Source organism: Mustela nivalis, assembly GCF_964662115.1.
Source record: "Mustela nivalis genome assembly, chromosome: 10".
NCBI classification, from domain to species: Eukaryota; Metazoa; Chordata; class Mammalia; order Carnivora; family Mustelidae; genus Mustela; species Mustela nivalis.
Window position 1 is genome coordinate 48,282,766 of NC_139029.1, and position 26,646 is coordinate 48,309,411.

General features: G+C 37.2%; 1 protein-coding gene across 3 annotated transcripts in view; it reads right to left on the reverse strand.

Moving 5' to 3' along the window:
• The window catches only part of TM2D1 (TM2 domain containing 1), a 46,556-nt gene that overhangs the window by 8,433 nt on the left and 11,477 nt on the right, over positions 1 to 26,646 (reverse strand). For all 3 annotated transcript variants that reach the window (XM_082687868.1, XM_082687869.1, XM_082687870.1), the window contains exons 3-5: positions 25,290 to 25,398; positions 18,968 to 19,059; positions 8,520 to 8,593 (exon numbers count right to left, since the gene is read on the reverse strand). In XM_082687868.1, coding sequence (XP_082543994.1) covers positions 8,520 to 8,593; positions 18,968 to 19,059; positions 25,290 to 25,398 — 275 coding nt within the window. The remainder of the gene's footprint in view (positions 1 to 8,519; positions 8,594 to 18,967; positions 19,060 to 25,289; positions 25,399 to 26,646) is intronic.

Genomic DNA, 26,646 nt, shown 5'->3' on the forward strand with positions numbered 1-26,646 from the left:
TATATGAGCTGGATACTTATTTATTTTTTAAAAAACATGTTCTTTGAATATCTATTTATATGTAGATAGATAGATAGATAGACCTTTTTTTTTGACAGAGAGAGATCACAAGTAGGCAGAGAGATAGGAGGAAGCAGACTCCCTGCTGAGCAGAGAGCCTGATGCGGAACTCGATCCCAGGACCCCAAGATCATGACCTGAGCTGAAGGCAGAGGCTTAACTCACTGAGCCACCCAGGAGCTCCTGAATATATATTTTTAATTTATCCAAATATTATTGTTGTGGACCTTGTTCAGTTTTAAACTATTCTCACAGCATGCTATAATTTTAAGACATTTCCATGTAGTATATGTTCATCTAGGTAAGTGCTTCTAATTGCAGCCGAGTGTTAGAGGATGCATCCATTCTCCTATTAGTGTATAAATCTAAGGTTGATTCCAACTTCCTGTTACACAAACAGGCTGTAATGGACAAAATCTTTGCACATAACCCCTTGTGGACAGCAGTATAATTTTTTTCAGAGTAAATGCCCAGAAGTATTTACTAGTTATTTGGGTGATTCTATGAATCACCTATTAGTTTACTATACTCATTTAACTGTTAGGATCTATCTTTTCTGGTTGATTAGCATAAATTATTTGTATATTCCACATATCAATTCTTGTTGCTAGTAAACTTTTATTCAGTCTGTTCAGTGATAAGTTGGTCTATGCGTATAGTATCTTTTTTAAAATAGAATTTTTTAATTTTAAGGTAATCAAATTCACTAATTTTTTTTCTTTATTATTTACATCTTATGGATCTTGTTTAAAAAGACTTAACCAATCTAAGGTCTCTTCCATTAGCTGTATATGAAAGTTTATCTTGCAGGCCTGGGTGGCTCAGTCAGTTAAGCATCTGCTTTCACCTCAGGTGATGATCCCGGGTTCCTAGGATCAAGCCCCACATGGGTCTCCCTGCTCAGTGGGAAGCCTGCTTCTCCTCTCCCTCTGTCACTCTCTTGTTCAAATAAATATATAAAATATTTTTTAAAAAAAGAAGTTGGGGCGCCTGGGTGGCTCAGTGCGTTAAAGCCTCTGCCTTCGGCTCTGTTTATCATCTCAGGGTCCTGGGATCGAGTCCAGCATCGGGCTCTCTGCTCAGCAGGGAGCCTGCTTCCTCCTCTCTCTCTTTCTGCCTATTTCTAAAATAAATAAAATACTAAAAAAAAAAAAGTTTCTGTTCTCCTAAGTATATACCCAAAAGAACTGAACAGGGGTTTTATTTATTTTTTTTTTAAGATTTTATTTATTCGTTTGACAGAAAGAGAGATCACAAGCAGGCACAGAGAGAAAGGAAGGAAGAGAGCTCTCCACTAAGCAGAGAGCCCCATGTGGGGATCGATCCCAGGACCCCGAGATCATGACCTGAGCCGAAGGCAGAGGTTTTAACCCACTGAGCCACCCAGGTGCCCCTGAACAGGGGTTGTAAATAGATATGTATACACAAATATTCATAGCAGAATGATTCACAATAGCCTGAACATGGAAACAATCCAAGTGTCCATCAACAGATGGACAGATAAACAAAATGTGGTATATACATACAACGGAATACTCTTCAGCCATAAAAGGGAACAAAGTTCTAATACATGCCACAGTATCAATGAACCTTGAACACATTATTTAAAATGAAATAAGCCTGACATAAAAGGACAAATATACAATTCTATGTATATGAAATACCTAGAATAGGCAAATCCAGAGACAGAAAATAGATCAGAGGATACCAGGGACTGGGAGGTGTGGGAAATGGGGAGTTATTGCTTAGTGGGTACAGAGTTTCTGTTTGCAGTGATGAAAAATTTTTGGAAATAGATCGTGGTGACAGTTGTGCAACATTCTGAATGTCATTAATGCTACTGAATTGTATATTTAAAAAAGGATAAAATAACAAATTTTATATTTTACATATATATATATATATTTTTTTTACCACACCAGAAGAGAGCTTACTTTATGTAAACTTTATTAATATTGTAGTTTTTTTTGCAATTTTATAAACCTTTGATTTTGTTGGTGGAAAATGTATTTTTGCTTGAACATATTTCTGTAACATTTAATATTAATTAAAGAAAAAAATGTGGTTACTAGTACTTTTTTTATTTTTTTAAGATTTTTAAAAAAAATTTCTTTATTTGACAGAGATCACAAGTAGGCAGAGATGCAGGCAGAGAGGAGGAAGCAGGCTCCCTGCTGAGCAGAGAGCCCAATGCGGGGCTGGATCCAAGGACCATGGAATCATGAGCTGAGCCGAAGGCAGAGGCTTTAACCGAGCCACCCAGACGCCCCTAGTAAGTACTTTAATACCTAACCTTTAACAATAGCTATCTATGCTCCCTCATTAATGTCTTTGCATTGTCACTGAAGTCTTACTGGCTTAGGTAACTCATATTATCTTACAAATTTAAAATGTTATGAATGAATTAAGGAGGAAAAGAAAAACTAAGAATACCTTATATACCTCTATCAATGCACCCTTTTATGCAATCTAATCTACTTTTGAGTTTCTCCATATGAAGAATCCAAATACTAACACTGGCAAGATTAAATCATCTCCTAAAGACCTATTAACCTGGTGAAAAAAGTAAAGTGACTCAACTGTCTGCAATTAGAGGACAATGATGCAACCTGTGTCCATTCCAGTTCTCCCAAAAATATATATACTTTTAAAAGTCAAACTACATTTTTGTGTTCATAGTTGACTTCTCTGTGTGGTTAATTTTAATCTGAGGCCATTAAAACCCTCTTATTAGTCACATTTAAATTAAACACCAAAATTCCTATAAAGTGCCAGAAGTTATATATGCAGACCCCTGACTTCATTTGATTCAAAACCTGGTTAGTATTAATCCTAAATAACCAATATAAACATCATTCCTTAATAAATGAATAAGATTTGAAGCCATCAAAAGAAATGAAATCTGCCACTTGCCAGGATGTGGATGAACTAGAGGGTATTATGCTTAGCAAAGTAAGTCAATCAGAGAAAGACAATTATCATATAATCTCCCTGATATGAGGAAGTTGAGAGGCAACGTGGGAGGTTTGGGGGGTAGGAAAAGAATAAATGAAACAAGGTAGGATTAGGAGGGAGACAAACCATAAGAGACTCTTAATCTCACAAAACAAACTGAGGGCTGCTGAGGGGAGGAGGGTAGGGCGAGGGTGGTGGGGTTATGGACATTGGGGTAGGTATGTGCTATGAAGTGTGTAAACCTGGCAATTCACAGACCTGTACCCCTGGGGCTAATAATACATTATATGTTAATTTAAAAATAAAAAAAATTTTTTAAAAAGAAATGAATAAGATTCATACATGGTATCTCCTGAAGAAAACCCAGCTTTGGGATTAGTCTCAAAACCAGTTTAAGATACTCTCTGTTTTTTGAACATTCCTTTAATTCACTGAATAAATATCTGCCCACAAGAAAAGTGAACTAAGCGAGGGGCCCCTGGGTGGCTGAGTTGGTTAAGCAACTGCCTTCGGCTCAGGTCATGATCCCGGAGTACGAGGATCGAGTCCTGCTGCGGACTCCCAGCTCCACGGGGAGTCTGCTTCTCCTCTCTCATGCTCTCTTTCACTGTTTCCCTCTCAAATAAATAAAATCTTAAAAAAAAAAAAAAGGAAAATAAAAGTGAACTAAGTGAAATCTACCTAATTAAGATCACATAACAGAGCAAAGGCTACACAAATTATCAGTCTCTTTAGTTATCCAGTTTATTTCCCCAACTAATCACACCAGGATTAAATAAGTAATATAGAGAGGGCTATTTGAAAGATTTGATATCTAAAATGTCTACTGGTTTTTATATACTGCTATCATACATCTTGTGAACTATCAAGGACTTAGATCAATTCTTCTAGTACTGGTAACTGATTGAGGGTGATTACAGATTTGGTCCTTCCTTTGATCAATAGTATATGTATGTCACAGAGCAAGGGAATAGGCTATATTTTGGATAAAACAAACTAGCTTACACAGAAGTGAACCTACAACTTGATCCTTGCTCATGCTCTAGACTGAAAAGCCTAGGCTTCTAAAATTTTTAGTAAAATTTAAAGAATTTAAACAAGATAAAAATCAAGATAACTCATTTTTATTTTTATTTTAAGCCAGCAGTTCCCAAGGGAACATTTTATTTCTGATAATAAATGGAATCTTATTATCACAACACTTTGGGGATAGACTATACGTTCCTCTAGGGCAGAACCTCAACTTATTATACCTAATAGGTCTCCCTAAACCCATTTTCACTGATGGCATAAAACCTACTTTTTTTTTTTTGACAGAGAGAACACAAGTAGGCAGAGAGACAGGCAGAGAGAGAGGGGGAAGCAGGCTCCCTGCTGAGCAGAGAGCCTGACTCGGGGCTAGATCCCAGGACCCTGAGATCATGACCTGAGCTAAAGGCTGAGGCTTAACCCACTGAGCTACCCAGATGCCCCTAAAACCTACTATTTATAGTTTATCATATCTTTTATTTTATTCATTACTTCTCAAGTGACACTAGGAAATGTAGAACTTCAAGGTCCTAAAGAAAAAGCAAGCACTTTTAAAAACTACCTTTTTTTTAGCTTCTCATCTTCCCTATTATTGGCACAAGGCAGGCTACACTTTTCACAAGATATATTGCATTCGGTTCAAATCAGCCCAAATTATTGATGGTCTATACTATGTTTAGCATACTACCAGTGCTACAGTAAATTTTTTTTCTACTGAAATTTATGTGTGAAAAGTCAGACCTGGTGTCTAAAAGTTAAAAAAAAAACAGAAGCACTATATAATTCAGTGCTAAAAAAATTATCTATAATATCAAACTAGAGATATTTTATAAATTTTACAAATTTATAAAATTCATTAATGTCTTGGAATTATGCTGCTTCTATGAATTTCTACTTATACTGTTATTAGTCCCTTAAGGAGAGCTACTCTGTAATGTTAATAGGAATAAAAATGAAAGCAATTTCTTCCATGATGCATAGAATATTTTTAAATTGTCGCAAAGTACCCTGACATACTTCCAACAACTTTCTACATTCCAATTCATATTTCCATTTTCCCTCCACCCATCTTCATCTTTTTGATTTGTGGCCATCTTATCCCCACACAACGGAGGAAACTTTCTTTTTGTTTGGCAGATACCATATCAGTGGTTTTGGTATAGTTAAAAAAAATCCAGTGCACCTGGATGGCTTAGTCATTAAGCATCTGCCTTTGGCTCCAGTCATGCCTTCAGGGTGCTAGGATCGAAGCGGATATCAAGCCCCACATCGGGCTCCCTGCTCGGCAGGAAGCCTGCTTCTCCCTTTCCCACTCCCCCTGCCTGTGTTCCCTCTCTCTCTGTCAAATAAATAAAATCTTTGAAAAAAAAAAAAAAAAGTCCAGATTGTGAGTGAGAAGTTTAAATGAAATAAAAATATTCTCCTATTTTTCTGATAAAAGAAATTAAATTTCTAATCAATCCATCATAACACACACACACATATATAAGCACAAAGAATGAATGTTTTAAAATCTTCAGAACTGCCTTATGAATAACTACAAATACAGTGATTATACACAACAGTTACCTATAACTGAAAGACTGTATGCTACATATGTATCACTGATTTAGATTTTTGCTGAATGCACAAAAGGGCTGAACTAATTCTATGTATTATTTTATACTATTAATTCACACTGCCATTTCTATACTTTTTAAGAACATAAAAAAAAGAAGAAACTTCAAAAGTTTATTAACAAATAGATACTCATTAAAGTATTTTCAGTAAATATAGTGACATGTAAAGGTTACTTTAGTAATACGTGCATTATGTTTTATATTACTTTGATTCAAAGATGAAATAACTAGACCTAATTTTTAAAGAGGATTTTCCTGGATTTTTATTATAAATACTGTGAAGCAAAGTATGTTTTTATAGGTTTTGAGTTCATGCACGATATGTTTCTGGGATCAGAGCCCAAAAGAAAAACATTGCTATTCACTGGAGAACAATATTTAATAGCAAAAAGAAAAAGAAAAAACAGGATGGAGAGAATGAGAAAGAAGAATAAATAAAAAGATGGACAAATGTAAAAGGTTTATGATAAGTTGGAAAAAATGTACTTGGGACAAAAACATTGACACAGTTTATGTTTTATTAAAAACATTTTATTTGCTGAAAAAATAATTCTTAAAAACTAAAGTAGTCAACATCACAAGTAGATTAAATGATGTGTAAAGCAAGATTACACCTCTTATTTGACTACATTTGAAAAATTTATGTTTTCCCTAATCTAAAAGCAGTCTAAACCTAACGTGGCCATACCTTTTGAAATGTCTTAATTAGGAAAATTAACTGCAGAAATTCAAATACTCTAATTCTGTTTCAGTATTTCTTAATGCAATAGGTTCCAGATCTTTAAGAAAAGAATGATTTGTTCTCGAAAGTTCAGGCATTCGTGTACCAGAAAGCAGTCGCTGAATCAAATAAGCACTATAATTTGATAGAAGTAAACCTTAATATAAAGTGATGACATCATTAAAGAAAGAACCTACTGTGAAAATATTAGGTAAATGGGTTTCAAAGGCATTAAATTTTGGATATCTTAAAGAATCCCAATAATACATGAAATTCCTTGGATCCTCATTTATAGTGAGAAATCCATTTCTAAGCATATGTGCACAAGTACCTTAGCCTCTTCATGCCTGCTTGCCTGTCCTCCAGTCAGAGAAGGCAGGATATTTGGTTAGGCATATGTTTATGAATAAAGACAGGAAAATTCCAACTTTAAAACCAAATATTTTCCTTGTTTAATTCTGGTATCTTATTGGTCCATATGCTGCCTCCTCCTCACAGTATGGTACCCTCCTCACAGTATGCTACCCGAATCTCCTGGATTTTGACTTTTCTTTTAAAACATAAGGATTAACATCAAGCAGACAGAATTGAGGAGTGGAAATATTGTATGAGAAAGAAGACCAAAACTGATGATGATCTATATACATACTGACACTCTTGCTGGAGACATGAGGTGCTCCATAAATGCTTACTGAAATGCTGCTTTGTGACATTTGTTGTGGTAAATTCATTCCCCTCTCTAATTTAAGAATCTTCATAAGTTAACCACCATCGGTTCAGTGCGTCAAACATCTGGTGGCACTTTTAAATGCTAAAGGACAGCACTTCAACACGCTACACCTGCCTCCATACCACTGCAGCAGGAGAAGATGAGGTTACCACAGAGAAGCAGAGAGAGGTATCAGGAGAGTTCCTGAATACATTATTTGGTTATATGGATTTGGTCGTACCCAAGGCTAGCCCCACTCCTAGATTTTCTACAGAATGCCCAGACAGTCCTTTTTTCTTTCTGTCTTAAGCTACCTGGATTTCAGTTTCTATAATTTATAACCAAGAAACACTGATATAGAGTGCCTGTCCATTAAAAAAAAAAAAAAAGAAAATATTGTTTGTGTCTCCACATATTCATATGTAAATATCAGATCCCCATCAATATCCTATTATAGTAATTGACAAATGTGGCTGTGACTTTCAGGAAAAGAAATAATATATTGAGAAATAATCTTAATCCCTATTCAAGATTCATAATACAAATTACAAAGATTCTCAGAAGTTATCCAGTAAAGAAATCTCAGTTGAATTCACATTTACAAATTGTATTTGAGCATAGAATCCTTTTTTTTAAAATGACAAGACAGTAGTCTTTTAGAACTACTAACTAGTAGAACACAGGTTGGGAAATGTTACTTGGAAACACAGCTATGATCCCCTAGATGCAGAATCTAAAGAAAAACTGGAAAAGCTTTCCTAACTGCTTTCTAAAATACTTATTTTTAAAAATTTTTTTACTTTCATTTTTTTTTTAAATCAAAAAAAGAATTTTTTTTTCAGTGAGGCCAAAACACTGGGCAGACAGTGGACTAGTGTCTCAAACACTGTCTTCAAAGTGTTGAAAACCGTTCTAGGTTTTTATCAGGAAAATGTGGGCCAAAGTTTGGTGGATACATGCAGCAGGGGCAGCAAAGGTCAGGTTGATCACTGTCTTGAGGGTCAGTCACATGGGGTCTTGCTGGCTCGGGCAGTCCTTATTGCTTGAGGAGGTAGTTTCAGTTCCCATGAGGGATACTCCACCCACAGGGTCTTTTCTGTGATTAAAAGATAAAATGTGGGGACGCCTGGGTGGCTCAGTTGGTTGAGCAGCTGCCTTTGGCTCAGGTCGTGATCCCAGCGTCCTGGGATCGAGTCCCGCATCGGGCTCCAATGAGCAAGGAGCCTGCTTCTCCCTCTGCCTCTGCCTGCCATTGTCTGCCTGTGCTCGCTCTCTCCCCCTCTCTCTCTGATAAATAAATAAAATCTTTAAAAAAAAAAAAAGATAAAATGTACTTTCTAATATATTTAAAATATACCAGGAAAAGATCAGAGAACTCATATTTGAATGGAAAAGTATTTCATCTTCTAGACCGAAACTAACTTACCTGCATTGAAATAAGAATGAAATCAATTAGGCTCCCAATTCCACAAAACCCTACTGTGCAAAACTTTAACAAACCTGGAAAAAAAAGATAAAGTCACTTAAAATTTGGAAGTCTTATAAATATTAACTTTACTATTTCCTAGTAAACCATTAGGTATATTATACCACAAACTCTTTATATATCAAGAATATAAAATTAACACTTTAAAAACTCAAATCTTCACCTGAAAATGAGAAAGGTTTAAAAAAACCCTCTATAGGGGTGCCTGGGTAGTTCAGTGGGTTAAAGCCTCTGCCTTCGGCTCAGGTCATGATCTCAGGGTCCTGGAATCAAGTCCCGCATCAGGCTCTCTGCTGAGCAGAGAGCCTGCTTCCTCCTCTCTCTGCCTGCCTCTCTGCCTACTTGTGATATCTGTCAAATAAATAAAATCTTAAAAAAAAAAAAAACTCCATATAGAAAGCCACAAAAAATTAATTCACTTAACAAATAAGTATTATGAACTGAAATAAAAACTCAATATAATCTTACAAAATTTCTTATAAGTCCTAAAGAAATAAATCTTTAAACTTTTTTAAATTTTATTTATTTATTTGACAGAGAGAAATCACAAGTAGATGGAGAGGCAGGCAGAGAGAGAGAGAGAGGGAAGCAGGGTCCCTGCCAAGCAGAGAGCCCGATGCGGGACTCGATCCCAGGACCCTGAGATCATGACCTGAGCCGAAGGCAGCGGCTTAACCCACTGAGCCACCCAGGCGCCCAAGAAATAAATCTTTAAATTGCATTACTCCAGAGCCATAGCATGTATCTTAGTCCTTATTTATTTATTTAGGCTTAACATATTATGTGATTGAAATTTTAATACACATTTACATTAGAAAGTTCAAACAAATAAAGATGGTCAAGTCAGAAAAAATAACCAAGATAAAACTTTGATCTTATAAACTGCAAAATTTTATTAGCAACCCAATTATCTTTATCCTATACTTAATTATCTTAAACTTATCCTATATTTTTTAGGAAAAAAGCATCTCATGTTCATTAATTCTATAATCAAAATCAACAATTCTATGCACTGTATACACCTCTGCCTTCCATCATAACCTTGGAACTAGGGTACTGAACAGATCATTACAGAACATAGAATCTAGGACATACACAATGATATAACACAAAACCATGATGATGGAATAAAGAGACAGGTTGGGGGTGGGGGTGGGATGAGTAATCTCTCTTCTATATTTAAACTTAATTGCTTTTCAGACATATAAAAATGGTAGGAAACAAGACTCTTCGTGAAAGGGTAGTTCTATGTATCAACTATAAACAGATGCCAGCTAAAATCACAAGAGTGGATGAGATCACCTCCTGCACACAATTTGGAAGTATACAAATAAGACTGAAACATATAATTACATTAGACTTATTATTAGACATATCGCAGAATAATGTAAGTACAAAGATAACACATGATCAAAATTCCTTTATAACTATAATATAGAGATTATATAAAATTCTGCTTTCACTTTTCTTCAAAACACTTGTTATGTTACCTAATATTTTATATTTGTTCTGTCTCATGGAAGTCCCACTAGGGAAGGATCTTTCATCTGGTTCATTTATTCCTGTGTCCTTAGTACTTACAACACCACGTGCCACAAAGTAGATGCTTGATATTTGTAAAATGAATTGATAAGTTGTCTCAGCTTTTGTTTCCTAAAGACCTCTAACTTTTTAGCCATTATCTTATATAACAACTCCTTTAATCATTTTTTTCAATAGTTGCTTTTTATTATAGTAGCCCAGGGAACTTGATGAACTCAACTGGTATATTCTATCCTTCACTCATTTATTCAATTTCTGAAATGTATCCCTCTTCACACAGCAATTTAATGTAAATTTGGAAATGTCACAAAGATTGCCTTTTTCAATTTTCTTATAACAATATTAATTTTAAGAATGGTTCTGCAGCACATGGGTGGCTCAGTCAGTCAAGCTCAGGTCATGATCTCAGCCCAATCCAGCTAAGTGCTGGGCACTAAGCCTGTGCAAGATTCTCTCTCCCTCTGCTCCTTCCTCAATGCCCCCTCTCTATCAAAAAAAAAAGTTTTTCAAAAAAAGTTTTTTTTAATTACTTGCTACCCTATTAAGAAAACATAACCATGTCAGAGCCTTTGCTCTTGTCATGAACCTTTCCAACAATATTCTGTAGATCTTCTCATTTCTCGGGCTACTTCTTCAGAGAAGTCTAACCTGCCTATCTAAAGCAGCACGCCACTTCCCCCAAAGCCCCTTGCCCTATCACATCACCCCTATTTATTGCCTTTTTGGTGCTGATTAAAAATATGTAACAGCCTCATTTGCTGCTTTGTTCATTCATTCTCTGTTTTCCTCTGCCATGTAAATTCCTCAAGACAGGGTCCTTATCTTACTCAAGTCAATTCCATGAATAGTACCAGACAGATGTCTGGTAAATATTTTGATAAATATTTCTTGTATGACTATCAAGAAAGTAGCAACAATTTCAATGTTTAACAGAGAGGAATTATCTCAGAAAAATCAAGGTATACCTAATAAGAGAGAATACTATGCAGATGTTTAAAACAATGACATAGAAGTATATTTGTTGGCAAAGTAATGTGATAACATTCAAAAAGAAAATGATAATGAGTCATGACAATCTGTATATTCTGCTGCTGAACCCCCCCCTTTTTTTTAAGATTTTATTTATTTACTTGACAGAGAGAGAGATCACAAGTAGGCAGAGAGGCAGGCAGAGAGAAAGAGGAGGAAGCAGGCTCCCTGCTGAGCAGAGAGCCCAGGCGGGACTCCATTCTAGGACCCTGAGACCATGACCTGAGCCAAAGGCAGAGGCTTAACCCACTGAGCCACCCCAGTGCCCCTGCTGAATCCCTTCTTAAGGGTGCTTCAGAAAAATGAACAGGAGAGGTTCCTGTTCAGATAAACATTAGATAAGGACATGATATGTGTGTTTGGAACTTTGGTGAGTGTCACCTACTCCTGAAGTCACACATTTAAAGAAACTATAGAACAGATCCAAGATGATATTTTAGCAATCTGCAAACTGAACTATAGTGACAGATAGCAGATGAGTATTTGCTTGGGAAAGAGCAGGATAGGAGGGCCAAAAGGTAGGGATTACAAAGGGCAGGAGGAAGCTTTGGGGGGTGATAGATATGGTCATCATCTTGATTCTGGGGACTGTTTTGTAAGTGTATACATATGTCTAACTTATCAAACTGTACATTTAAAATATGCATTTTAATGTATATCATTTGTACCTCAATAAAATGCTGGTATTTAAACTTCTTTTAGCTTTCCAAATATAAAAATATTTTATGAAAATAAAATAGGAAGGACACTAAGGGTTAAAGGAGATAGAGAAAAAGTAAAAACTCAGAATAGTACATGGCACATGGCAAATACTTAAAAATGTTAGCCCAGTCTTTACATCTCCTACCACTGTTTCTACTATTCCTACAATTACTATTCACTGAGAAATGTAGGCAGCATAAATTCACATTCTTTTTTTTTTTTTTTAAGATTTTGTTTATCTATTTGACACAGAGAGAGAGAGATCACAAGTAGGCATAGAGGCAGGCAGAGAGAGGAGGGGAAGCAGGCCCCCTGCTGAGCAGAGAGCCTGATACGGAGCTTGATCCCAGGATCCTGGGATCATGACCTGAGCAGAAGGCAGAGGCTTAACCCACTGAACCACCCGGGTGCCCATAAATTCACATTCTTTATAGTAGAATCATCTAACCTAGTCTCATACCTTACAAATTCCTTCTGGCTGGGTTATTCCCAAACTACTCCAAGATCCCTTCTAATGCACTGTGTTCTCCTATTCTCCTCGGCCATCTCTACATTTACATGGGCTACGCTATTCTCTGCCTTGACTCCTCCTCTGCTCACCTCCACCCCCCTGTTCCCGATCATCTAGCTAACCCCTAAGAGTCATTTAAAACTTTTAAAAAGCCTTCTCTAATATCTCCAGGATGAATTTAAAAATATTCCTAGATGCTCCCCAGACCTGCCCTTAACTTTCAGCACTGCCCATGTATCATGGTATGACTTGCTATGCATTTTTATTTGCCTTCCCCTTCTCTTCTGTGAGCAACTGGAAGTCAGTGCTGTGTCATTCCCATAACTAGTCAATCTGACTACTGAAGAAACAAACTATATCAAGAGTAAATTATCTTATCTGCAAAAAATGATCAACTTGAACAACACAAAGTAGCATACATTCTAAACAGCATTTATTAAAACCAATACAAACCATTATTTTTATAGATTTCATTATTTTAAGCATAATACCAGTTTTTTTTTAAAGTGAGGTTATTTGTGAACTACCAAAAGTAGACTTTTTTTTTTTCAAATCAAAAAGTGTCTCTTTGTACAGACATGATTTACTAACTCCTTACTGTGAAAAGGAGTATCGGTTTTCGATTTTAAAAACTGTTTTAAAATTCCAAATAAAAGCGTTTCTAATAAAGAAGGATCCATTTTTATCCTGAACCATTACTATTACAGATTCTTTCAAACAGATTATGCTGCCAGATGACATTAATAAAGTTCATGTTTTGAGTGTACTTTATACTTTAGTAACCTAAACTTTACATTTTAAAAACATGAATTCAATCAAAGGATTTACTTGGATATAAAACAAAAAGAACAGAGATTAATTTGGGGTACTTAAAAAAACTCTGGTATTTTTTCTTTTATTACAGGTTGAGTCTTGCAAATACTGCTGTCTGCATGACTTTATTAGAGAACGTAGATTATCGCATACTGAAGTTGCTATTTGCCAAACCACAGGTGTTCTATAATGATTTGGTAATTGGCTATCACTATTCTTTTTGTGTCTGTATCTATAAAAGAGAGTTTTCAAATCTTAGAACAGTTTAACCTATAAATCCCTTTATTTGTCCCATTATCTGTGGATATTATATACCAGTCTAAACTGGTAAATTCAAGCTCAAAAAAAAGAAGAAGAAGAAGAAGAAGAAGAAGAATATAACCAAAGATTTTTAAGATTTGGACTTAAAAACACTTTGTTATTCTCATAATAAGAAAGTATTTACATTTTAAAAGGAATACCACCATGAAAAGAGTATCTCTCTCCTGATCCAAAAGAGCTATTAGCTTTGGGAATCCATAATCCTTTAATGCTACAGATGGACAAAGCAAAATATGCTAGCTATTGCATATAAAAAAAAAATCAGAGATGTTAACACAGTTAAGAATACAAAGAAAGAATACTATTAGAAAAATAAGGTTTCATTGTAAAAAATGTTTCTAGTTCATGTAGCACTTGCATCCTGAGGAATAAATCAATTAAAGGAAATAAAGTTATATATAAAGTTACAGTCATGGGCTAAAAAGGAATTTGAAATAACTGAAAAGAAAATTCTGGGGGAGCCTGGGTGGTTTAGTCAGTTAAGCATCCAACTCTTGATTCCACAGCTCAGGTCTTCATCTCAGAGCCATGAATTCAAGCCCCTAATTAAAAATTTTAAAATGTTTTAAAAATTTTTAAAAAAGGGGCGCCTGGGTGGCTCAGTGGGTTAAGCTGCTGCCTTCGGCTCAGGTCATGATCTCAGGGTCCTGGGATCGAGTCCCGCATCGGGCTCTCTGCTCGGCAGGGAGCCTGCTTCCTCCTCTTTCTCTCTGCCTGCCTCTCTGCCTACTTGTGATCTCTCTCTGTCAAATAAATAAATAAATAAATAAATAAATAAATAAATAAATAAAATAAATTTTAAAAAAAACTTTCTTAAAGGAATTTTTAGATCTTATCAAGTTTTATTCATCCTCACCCCCAACACATTTCCCTTATTTAATCCTGAAGTAAAATTTATATAATGAAATATCACATTCAACACTAAACTACTTAGAAAAATCAAGTTTCGTATTGCATGATTGATATTATTTATTCTGTTATTACAAAATTCCAATGATCATAAATAGTTTTAAGGAGGTATCTTTTTTTAAAGATTTTATTTACTTATTTGACAGAGACACAGCGAGAGAGGGAACACATGCAAGAGGAGTGGGAAAGGGAGAAGCAGGCTTCCCACTGAGGAGGGAGCCTGATGTGGGGCTCAATACTAGGACCCTAGGACCATGACCTGAGCCAAAGGCAGACGCTACCCCAGGCGCCTCTTTTTTTTTTTTTTTTTTTAATTTATTTATTTGACAGACAGAAATCACAAGTAGGCAGAGAGGCAGGCAGAGAGAGGGGTGGGGAGGCAGGCTCCCTGCTGAGCAGAGAGCCCGATGTGGGGCTGGGGCTCGATCCCAGGACCCTGAGATCATGACCTGAGCTGAATGCAGAGGCTTTAACCCACTGAGCCACCCAGGCGCCCCTACCCCAGGCGCCTCTTAAGGAAATATTTTAACAAGCTACCACTGCTTTTCATAACCATGAAGATTAAATAAAATTATAAGAAAAATAGGGATGTCTGGGTGGCTCCACCAGTCAAGCATCTACCATCAGCTGGGGTCATAATCCCAGGGTCCTGGGATCCAGCTCCACAATGGTCTCCCTGCTCAGCAGGGAGTCTGCTTCTCCCTCTGCCTCCCCACTCTGCTCATACTCTCTCTTGCTTCCTCTCGAAATAAAATTTTTTTTAAAAAGTATAGAATGTTAGGGTCCATCTGTAACTATTTTCATGCCAGTCAACATTATAGTAAGGTTAGTAGTACAATGATAGTAATCATTTTAATCAAAAAATACCAAAATCTTTAACCTTGAATTCTTAGTAAAAATTAAAATTTCATTTAAAAACATTTAATATTTTAAATTTTTTAAAAATTGTAACTTTAAAAAAAATTGTAACTTTATATATTAGATTAGTTAATAAGATATATCAAAACCCTTAACAATTCTACTTAAATGCAAGTAAGATACAATCAAAATATTTGAACGCTTAAAAGAAATGAGGATTTTTAGTTAAAGATAATGACTCTGACATACCTACTTAGCTCCTCTCACTCCAAGACCCCACTAAAAAATGGTAAGGAATTTTTAAGGCCCACAAACCCAAAAGAACAAAGAGAATAAAAGGTAAGACAGTAGCAACAAAAATTCAGAAGCCGGAAAGCAGACAAATGAGAAGTGACAGACTTAATGATCTTCAGAAAGTTTTATCTTAGGCCAGCAGTCAAAATATGTGTTGAACTAATGAACACCCAAAGGTTGTTGTGATAATACAGTAAGTTATTGGGATGCCTGGGTGACTCGACATTAAGCGTCTGCCTTCAGTTCAGGTCACAATTCCAGTGTCCTGGGATCAAGTTCTGCTTTGGGCTCCCCGCTCAGCAGAAAGCCTGCTTCCCCCTCTCCCACTCCCCCTGCTTGTGCTCTCTCTCTCTCTCTGACAAACAAAATCTTTTTTAAAAATGCAGTAAGTGGGGCGCCTGGGTGGCTTAGTGGGTTAAGCCGCTGCCTTCGGCTCAAGTCATGATCTCAGGGTCCTGGGATCGAGTCCCACATTGGGCTCTCTGCTCAGCAGGGTGCTTGCTTCCTCCTCTCTCTCTGCCTGCCTCTCTGCCTACTTGTGATCTCTCTCTGTCAAATAAATAAATAAAATCTTTAAAAAAAAATGCAGTAAGTTATCTAAATCTTTTTTAAAAAATACAGTAAATTATTTAATGATTAAAAAAAAACAAACAAAAATCCTTTACGCTGTACCATAATGTTGAATGTTAAAAACTGCACTTGCAAGTTTATGGAATCTCACTCAGCCTCCCATGGAAAGGTCCTCTTTGACTGAGGCTCATAATAGATTGGAATAGCAGTGGCCAGAGAAAAACAGCTCCTGGCAGGAAACTAACATTCACTAACCAGATCCACTTCGCAGTGGATAATTTTCCACTTTGCAAAATACAAAGCTTTTTTACTGAGAGTTTTACTTTGCAGGAAGAAAAATTCACAATATACATGTCGACATATTATGATGTGCTGCACTAAGACACACACATTAACTTACACATACAACGTGACAGCTCATCTGACCCACATCCCAGGAAGCCAAAAAGTCATTCATTAAGCCAAATGTATAAAATAGATTTACTATTTAAAATCATCACAGAATAAACTGTTCTAAAGAACAGTGTTTCCCCTTCCTTCCTAACCTCTTAAAAACTCTCTAAAAGTTAGAAAATTTCATACACACACACACACACACACACACACACACGTCTGTCTTCATAAAGAGAACACAGAAGAAAATATGAGAATAAAGGCAAAAGGCTTCAGGTGTATTCTCACCATCACCATATTATTTTAGTTTCTCATTATGAATCTGATTTCTCTGTCTAACCAGCCAGCCAGCCATCATCTAAAAAGAGAGTTAGACTGAAGGACTGCCATTTTACCAACTCTGAGGCCTTCTGTGCAGATCACAAGGCTTTCTACCATAGGGAATGGTACAGCTACTCTAACATATGGCAGGAAAATGAGTTGGACTGTCACTTAGGCCAAGACTATGGCATCAATCTCCTTCCTCCTTTCTCTGTCACCAGTACTTCTCTGCTCTAAGCCATTTCCCTCAATTCCTCCAATAGAATCTTCCTGAAAAATGAGTCTGACTATAACTCTTCTCTGCTTAAAAACTTTAATGGCTTCTGATGTTCAAATTGTAAAGTCCAAACTCCATAAAAAGACACTCAAAGCCCTTTATAATCTGACCACAGACTATCTCTGCAGTCACTTCTCATCTCTTGCCATTATTCTTCCTATGCCAAAAGCTAAACTATCTACCATTCTCTCAGCAGGCACACATACTATCACACCCGGAGCCTTTGCACATACTGTTCTGTGTAATGCCCTCAATCTCTGTAATCTGCTCATCCTTCAATATCTAGTCCAAATGTCACTTCATCAAAGAAGTCCTCTTTCACACCCCAAGGCTGACTAAATCAGTCCCTCTTCTCTCTCTCATAGCACTTTGTCATGGTTCTATAAATGCTGTATCATAAATGGACCCACCAACATATTTATTTCCTTTTTAACCAATATGAAATATGATCTTCATCATTATTCCCAGAGCACTTACGTACTTAACAGGTAGTAAATGTAGAATAAATGTCTATTAACTGAACAAATTTGTGAGCTCCAGGTAAGGCTGTCAGAAACATACTTCCTACTAATACCACAATAAAGATTCTTCTTTGATCTCTGGTGGGTAGCAACATGGAAAGAATTAAGATTAGCCTTGCTAACTGGAAAAAAAGCATCAGAAACTTTATATTTTGCTCAGTAAAGGGCTAATGTAGGAGCAGAGTACTGTAGTAAATAAAGCATGATCCCTTGAGCCAGAAAATTTGGGTTCAAATTCAGGTCACTAGCAGAGTGTCCTTGGGTAAATCTCTTAATCTCATGACAATTTCCCTATCCATAAAACAAAGATGATAACAACAAATATGTCACAGAATAAAACAAGGCCTCTGGAGTGAGTAAATCCCTTAACCTCTCTGGTGACAATTTCCCTACCTGGTAAAAAAGATTTAAAGAGGATGATAAAGTCAGAGAGCTGTAAGGCTTAACTAAGGGCAGGCATATAAAAGTATTGTTTAAACAAAAGCTATCATCAAATCCAAATCAAATGTAAAAATCATCAATGTAAAAATTCACAAGCATTAGTAACTATGGTAAATGGGAAAATTACACTAGAAGGAATGTGTGTGACAGGTCGGGGTGGGGGGTGGCAGCAAAGGGGAGGAAGCTAAGGTTAAAAAAAGTCAGGGTCCACACCAGCTCTTGCGGGTCGCCATAGTTCCAACCCAAGCTTCTCCTGAAAGAAAGCTTCTCTTCCCAAGGGAATATGGCAGAGGTTCAGACAGAAGGGCAAATATTTTTAGAAAGAAGAGATGCACATTTATTCGTAAAATATTTATTAAATGTCCACCATGTTGCCCAGTACTAACAATGACAACTCAAGCCTACTATCCTAAGGAAGTGCCTATACTATTTTGTAAGTATTTTCATAAAGATGAAAATACAGGAAAAGTCAATATTTATTACCCACGCTGAACTGTAGAACTAACAGCTAGCTCTATATTCACAGAAGATTAACTATTCACCTCCAGTTAATGTCGAACTTGTAACTATTAATAGTATGCACAGATTTAATCTATAAGAATTGGTATATTTAAGGGTGCCTGGGTGGTTTAATCGGTTGGGCATCCAACTCTTGATTTTGGCTTAGGTCATAATGTCAGGGTCCTGGTGAGCCCCATGTCAGGCTCTGTGCTCGGCACGGAGTCTGCTTGACCCTCTCACTCTGGTCCTCCCCCTGCTTGTGCTCTCTCCCTCTCTCCTTAATAAATAAATAAAATCTTTAAAGGAATAATAAAATAGAAAGAACAGGTATATTTACCTGAAATACAAGTTTCACAAGGATTTTTTCTTGATGAAACATACTCACCCAAGGCAGGGTATCCAAGGTAAAATCGATCTGCTCCCAACCATCCAAGGAAAAGAGACAGCGCAACTGCCACCTTGTATGAATAGCCATTTCTGTACAAAATTAGAACCTGAGTGTTATATACATGTATTTCCAACATGCAAACATTTTAGGAAACAAAACTGTTAATTATGACTTATTTATTCATTTGTTCACTGATCCATTCATTGATTTTCATGCCAGGCACTATTCTAGGATTTTGGGATATATATATGAACAGAAGAAATAAGGATCCCTGTCCCTAAAGAGCCTTCAGTCAATAGGCAACAAGCAATAAAAATAAACATTTTAAAATTAAATCATATATTATGTTAAAAAGTCATAAAAGGGGGTTCCTGGGGGGGCTCAGTCAGTTAAGCAGCTGCCTTTGGCTTAGGTCATGATCTCAGGGTCCTGGGATCAAGTCCCTAGGATTGAGCCCTGCCCTGGCTCCATACTTAGCAGGGCATTTGCTTCTCCCTCTCCATATACCCCTCAGCCGCCCCTTCACCCCCTCCTTGTGCTCTCTCTCTTTCTCAAATAAATAAAATCACACACACACACATACACACACACAAGAAAAGTCATAAACGCTATTAACAAAAGAAGTGGAGCAGGTCGTTTAGGGAATTCAGAATGTCAGGGGTACAGACGAGGGGGATATAAGATATAAATAGGGTAATAAGAGTAGGCATCATTGAGAAGGTGATAGATAAGCAAAGACCTGAGGGAGGTGAGTTAGTTAGCATGCTATACCTCTAAGGGAGGAGCATCCTAGGCAAAGGTACCTGCTGAGGGGAGCACAGCATACCTGACATGTCTGAGGTCTGTAAAGGAGGCCAGTATAGCAGGAGTGGAATTAGAAAACAGAAGAATAAATAGTAGGAGCTGAGGTCAGAGAGAGGACAAGGCGCAAAGGGGGCAAATCATGCATGGCCCTGAACATCGCTGTAACGACTGGTTTGTACTCTAAAGGATATGAGAAACTACTGCAGGATTTTAAGCAGAGGTGTGATATGATCTGATTCAGATTTTAAAGTAATTAGCTGCTGGGCTGAAAACAGACTGTAGGGGAGTACTTGTGAGCTACTGTTGCAATAATATTGAATAACAAACCACTCTAAACCTCAGGGGCTTAAAACAATAAGCAATCATCCTCACACTGCAATGAGCTATGGTTCAGCTTATCCAGGGTGGGTTCAGCCAGGAAATGCTGCTTCAGACTAAAGTTTGGGTCAGTCTGGATCCAGGCTACTTATTTCCTTAAAATCAGTTCCTCTTAGTTTTCCTAGGGTCCAGGCTGCAGGTGTAGCTTTTCCCAGGACAAGTTCTTTTCAGAACTTAACCACCATGATTTAAGAGGAAAGATAAACCTCGCAATCACATTTAAGCCCCTGCTTGTTTCATACCTGCTAGCATTACATAAGCCAAATCCAATCACATGGCCAAGCCCCAAACCAACAGAGTAGAAAGTACACACCACCCAGTTAACAGTGATTGAGAGGGATGAATTTGTTGAACAAATGTGAGCTACCACAAGGACAAAGGAGTCTGAAGGCTCTTGCCGTAATCCAGATGAAAATTAATAGTGGCTTGATCTGGAGTCTTAGCAAAAAAAAAAAATACCACTGAGAAGTGATCAGATTCCGGATATGTTCCAAAGTATAACAACTGGATTTCCTGATGTATCCAATTTAGGGAATGAAAAAAGAAAGGAATGAGAATAAAGCTAAGATTTTTGTCCCATGTAACCAGAGGGATGAAGCTAGCATTAACCGAGTTGGGGAAGGCTGAAGGTAGACTAGACCTTCAAAAGATGTTCAGGATTTAATTGTTAGACATGTGAGTTTGAGATATTTATCAGATATCCAAGTGGAGTTGTTCAAAAGACAGCTGGATTTATAAGTCTAGAGTTAGGGAGAGAAGTCTGGGCTGGAGATATATATTAGGGAGTTACAAGCATATAGGAAGCATTTTAAACCAGGACATTTCTATGTGAGTATAGACAAAAAAAAAAAAAAAGAGAGAGAGAGAGAGAGAGAAATTCACTGAGCCTTGAGATACTCCAATATTAAGAGATCAAGAAGAGAATAAACTAGAAAGAGACTGGGCAAGAGTTAACAGTGAGGAAGAAGTATAACTAGAAGAGTGTGGTATACTGGAAGTCAAGGGAAGACAGTACAGTGTATTAAGGAGAACAAAGTGATCAGTTGTGCCAAATGTGACTGACAGATCACACAAGTAATGGCTGAGAATTTTCCACTACATTTAATCAAAAAGAGTTCAGTAGTGACCTCAGTGAGGGCAATTTTGGTGATGTGGTAAAGGAAAATGACCAAACAAAGCCTGGAAAGAGAAAAAGAACCCTGAAAAACAGGAGTATTAGACAACTCTCTGAAGTTTTACTACAAAAGGAAGTAAAGAAACAGAGAGGGAGCTGGAGTTACCACTTTAAAATCAAATCTGATTATGTCAGTCTTACAATCCTGTTTTTTTTGCATTTCACTCACAATTAGGACATTTGGGGAGCTTGGTGGGAGATGGCAGATGGACCAGAGATCCTGTTTATGCAACTAATACTGAAAGGATGCCATTTTGTGCTGAGGGCAGTGGTGTCCCATCTACCCTGGAATGGGGTACCAGACTAGAAATAGAGAAATAAATTAATAGGCTTTGTAGAATCTCAAGCTATAACCTATTGGGCAGTAGCAGTAGGAGAGAAATGTAAACAAAATTGGGAAATACGAAGAAGGCAGAAGTAACCACATTAAAAGTGGGGGATGAGGGAAAAGAAGAAGTCAAGAAGGCTCCAAAGTTTCAGCTTAAGAAATTGACTAGGACAGGGGTGCCTGGGTGGCTCAGTGGGTTAAATCCTCTGCCTTCGGCTCGGGTCATGATCCCGGGGTCCTAGGATCAAGCCCTGCATCAGGCTCTCTGCTCAGCGGAGAGCCTGCTTCGTCCTCTCTCTCTCTGCCTGCCTCTCTACCTACTTGTGATCTCTGTCTGCCAAATGAATAAATAAAATCTTTAAAAAAAAAAAAAAAGATAGAAAGAAACAGACAAGGACAGATGCCATTCATTAAGACAAAGGAGGAGATGGTTTGAAGGAGATGAGAGATTGACTTTGGGACCTTAATATACATTAAGATGGTGAGAAAAGCTAAAGGAGTGAATGAATTAAAAAGGGAATAGGACAAGAATATAATCTTGGGGATATCAAGATTTAAGGAAAAACAAAAGAGGAATCAAAATAGTAGAGTGTTTTATACTTGAAGTCAAGGAAAGAATTTTAAGAGAAGGGAATGCCAAATTGTGTAGAAGAAAAATTAAGATGTGGACTATAAAGATCCATTTGACAGAGAACAAAGATTTCTAGTAAATTTCAGCATAGCCAAAAGCTGGACTCTATCAGACAGAAAAATTCATAAAAGGTAAGTATTATAGGAACAAGTCTTTCAAAAAGCGTGGCTGGAAAGGGGAATGAAATTAGAAACACAATTATCTATATATTAGATCACCCTAAAGAATATCCTGAAAACGGGTGGCATAGCAGAGACTGTCTCATTGCTCACTGAACCACTGCTCTTTTTCTCACAGATGTCCTGTGAAATTACATACTCTAGCCCATATTGCAGTTATGTGTAGCCATAACTGAGTTTTGCCCAACGTAAGGAGGACAGAAGCAATGCATGCCATTTCTAGATCTGGTCCATAAAACACACCTACCCGGGGATCCTTTTCCTCTTTCCCATCTGCTGGCTGAATGGAAAGGACTCTGAGGACCAGAGGAAGCAAAGCCACAGGATGAAAGGAGCAAGGCTCCCGCATGACTGCATGGAGCAACAATCACTCCCCTTACCTCACCCAGCCCTCCAAGCCAACACCAACCAGACTATGATGTGAGGAGGAAATAACTTGTACTGTGTTAAGCCACTGACATTCTAAAGACATCTGTTACAGCAGTTAGTCTGCTCCAACTAAAATAGCTGGCCAGTATAAATAGGTGTGTGGCTTGGTGATCAATCAGACATGATTACCAGACTTCAGTTGCTGGAGAATACATTATAGAATGACTGTGTCTGCAATATTAAGATGGGAGTTTTCATCAAGTATCAATATTATATACAGTTTGAAAAAGAATATGCTAATAGGAGAAGGAAAATATGTGAACTGGGAAAGGAACATTCAATGAATAAGAATTTGTCAGTGACTATTCAGTAGCTGACCAGCAGCTGGCTCTTTGGTAGGCATGTACTGAATATTCTGATATAAGAAAATGATTTATGCGGTGATCTTAATTTTGTGACTTATCATTAAAATTACCCATTAATTTAGCTCCCCTTGTTCTGATCCAATGGCCATTAAGCAAATTCTATTTTGGAACTGTACGTTTTACTATAGGAGGGGTATAAATTGGCCAGTATACTTGCAAGTGTCAGGTTTCCCTGATAATTATGTTTCTTCTCATAACTGACATCAGTGTCTTGTGAACATGATTAGTATAGCTCAGTCACACTGAGCCTAATCTACCCAGAGACACCAAAAGAAAAATCAGAATTAACTTGGAAATTGAGTAACAGACCACTATGGTGTTACCATTACACGTAATATAAACCTGTAAGTCCAATCTGAGTGGTTAGCTATTCTCAACAGATGACTGATCTTCTAAGTTGTTGTATTATAACCTATGATGTCCTAGATCAACACTTAATAAATTGGTTATCATTTGGAATTTTTATGGTAGAAATAGTAATCCAGGGATGCCTGAGTGGCTTGGTCAATTAAGCGTCTGCCTTCAGCTCAGATCATGATCCCAGGGTCCCACATTGGGTTCCTGGCTCAGCGGGGAGCCTGCTTCTCCCTCTGCCTGTTGCTCTGCCTGCTTGTGCACAATCTCTCTCTCTCTCTGACAAATAAATAAATAAAATCTTTACAAAAAAAGAAATATGAACCAATAAATTCAAAACTTGGCTAAACAATATATAAGTAATAGGGAGGTAACTCCTTTTAGCAATTTTTACTTTACTAATGAGAAATCTTGGAACCCAAAAAGCTTAAGTGATTGGGTTAGGATTACACAGCAAGATAAAACCTAAAGCTCCTCATTAACTCAGTGAAGGAGGGTCAAAAGAAAAATAAGACTCTACTAGTAATTTCTAGGAATTCTAATAGAACTGGAAGAAATAGCCAAATAGGAAGGAAGGAAGGGCCTAACAGTGGTTATTTCTTAATGCATCTGCAACAGATGCAATCAAATAAAATGTAACAATGTCAGTTAAAAGATAAAAGTATAGTGCCACCAATTAATAAGAATGCATAAAACTAAATCATGTTTTTAATACAAGGCAGAAATATAAGAATAAGATGTTAGCTTTACTCCAGCAAAAATAAAACTCAAAACTTAAAAATCCTTTAAACAACACTCTTTTTAAGATTTTATTTATTTATTTGACAGACAGAGATCACAAGTAAGGAGATAGGCAGGCAGAGAGAGAGAGGAGGCAGCAGGGTCCCTGCCAAGCAGAGAGCCCGATGTGGGGCTCGATCCCAGGACCCTGAGACCATGACCTGAGCCGGAAGCAGAGGCTTTAACCCACTGAGCCACCCAGGTGCCCCTAAACAACACTCTTAACAAAATAAAGCCACTTGTCTTAATGTCCCAAAGAAATTTTTGAATTCTGTTTAACCATTCATCACCCGTATCAATTAAAAAGAATGAAACCAAATTTCAAAATGCCCTTAATATGCAAATGATTAATAATTAACATTCTTTTATTTTTTTAAAGATTTATTTATTTGAGAGAGAGAGAGAGAGGGAGACAGAGAATCTCAAGCAGACTCCGCACTGAGCACAGAGATGGACCTCACCACCCTAAGATCATAACCTGAGCCAAAACCAACAGTCAGAGGCTTAACCAATTGAGCCACCTAGCTACCCCAACATTCTTTTAATACTAGAAGTACATGATCCCTTTTTTGTACTGTAGAAATCCCCCAAGTTTTAGAAACAGAAGTTTTCATAACTCATTTAGTGGCACAAACTGACTGAATTAACATGGCATAAGGCTACTCACAGTCTTTATTTATCCCACAGAGTGAACTACTATGCTTTACTTGGTGGTAAACTGCATTTACGGTAACAATATGCACACTTAAAATAGAAGTTTTCTGAGAAAGGCAAAAAAGATAAATTATATCAGTGCAGGATTTTCCCTATAAATTAACTTTTTATCTCTTTCCTCCATGCAGTCAATATACAACATAGGCAAGTAACCTGAAAATTTAGCTTCAGTAATGGACTTACACATTTCGGCAAGATACAGGCTTCAGAAAACCAACTTCATTTCCAGTAAAATGTGTTTCATTGCCACCAAAATCCTTACAAGTTATGTTGGGTGCTGGAAAACAAGGAACTAAAGGGGAGGGGGGTTAAAAAAAGCAAGAAACAACTGGTTTTTTCCACAGAAAAGGTATGTAATCATGTTTAAGACTAGTAGAAAGCAGAAAAAAACACAAAATTTTAACACACTACCTCCCAATATAACATCTGACATGAGACTTTAGATAAGAATATCTAAATAGGGGCGCCTGGGTGGCTCAGTGTGTTAAAGCCTCTGCCTTCGGCTCAGGTCAGGATCCCAGGGTCGTAGGATCGAGTCCCACACCGAGCTCTCTGCTATGCTTAGAGCCTGCTTCCTCCTCTCTCTTTCTCTCTGCCTGCCTCTCTGCCTACTTGTGATCTCTGTCTTTCAAATAAATAAATAAAATCTTAAAAAAAAAAAAAGAGTATCTAAATAAAGGATAATACGATATAGTGGTCTCAACACAAAAATGTAAGAATTATCACATTGGGTTTGATGTATGACCCTTCTAGTTCAATCTCCCGCCTCTGACTGTAGTGACAAGGGAAGAACTGCCCAGTATTACTGCCCTTTACTTCATCTCTAGGGTAAAGACAACTTCTCAAATTTTTCTTGCTAACTCATAGGGTAATTTATTAAATTCAACATGATCTGATTTTGTATTTTCAGTTTATATTAATTCTTGCAGAAGAAAGTTACTATAAACTAAGATTCTTTTCATCTATCCTAAATATATATTTTTTAATTGTTTGTTTTTTGGGGTGCCTGGGTGGCTCAGTCATTAAGCTGTCTTCAGCTCAGGTCATGATCCCAGGGTTCTGGAATCAAGCCCCCCCGCAAGCCCTGCTCAGCAGGAAGCCTACTTCTCCCCCTCCCCCTGCCTGTGTTCCCTCTCTCACTTTGTCTCTCTCTGTCAAATAAATAGATAAAATCTTCTTTAAAAAATTATGTTTGTTCATTTTATTTGTTTATTAAGTAATCTCTATGCCCAACATGGGGCTTGACTATACTACCCCAAGATTAAGAGTCAAATGCTCTACTGACTGAGCCAGAGAGGCGCCCCCCCCCACCCAGATTACTTATTCTAAATGTATTTATTTCTCTATTCCCTCTCAGAATTGATGTAGCATAACATTTTAGCATTTAGCATTTTCAATCTTTACTCCTACTCCAAATAATATAATAAGAGGAATACAGAGCTTACTGTGTGCTAGGCAGGAGCTATCCCGAAGCCTTTATAGCTTCAATGTATTAAGAGCAAGAACTTTGGAATGAGAATGACTTATGTGCATTGCCTCT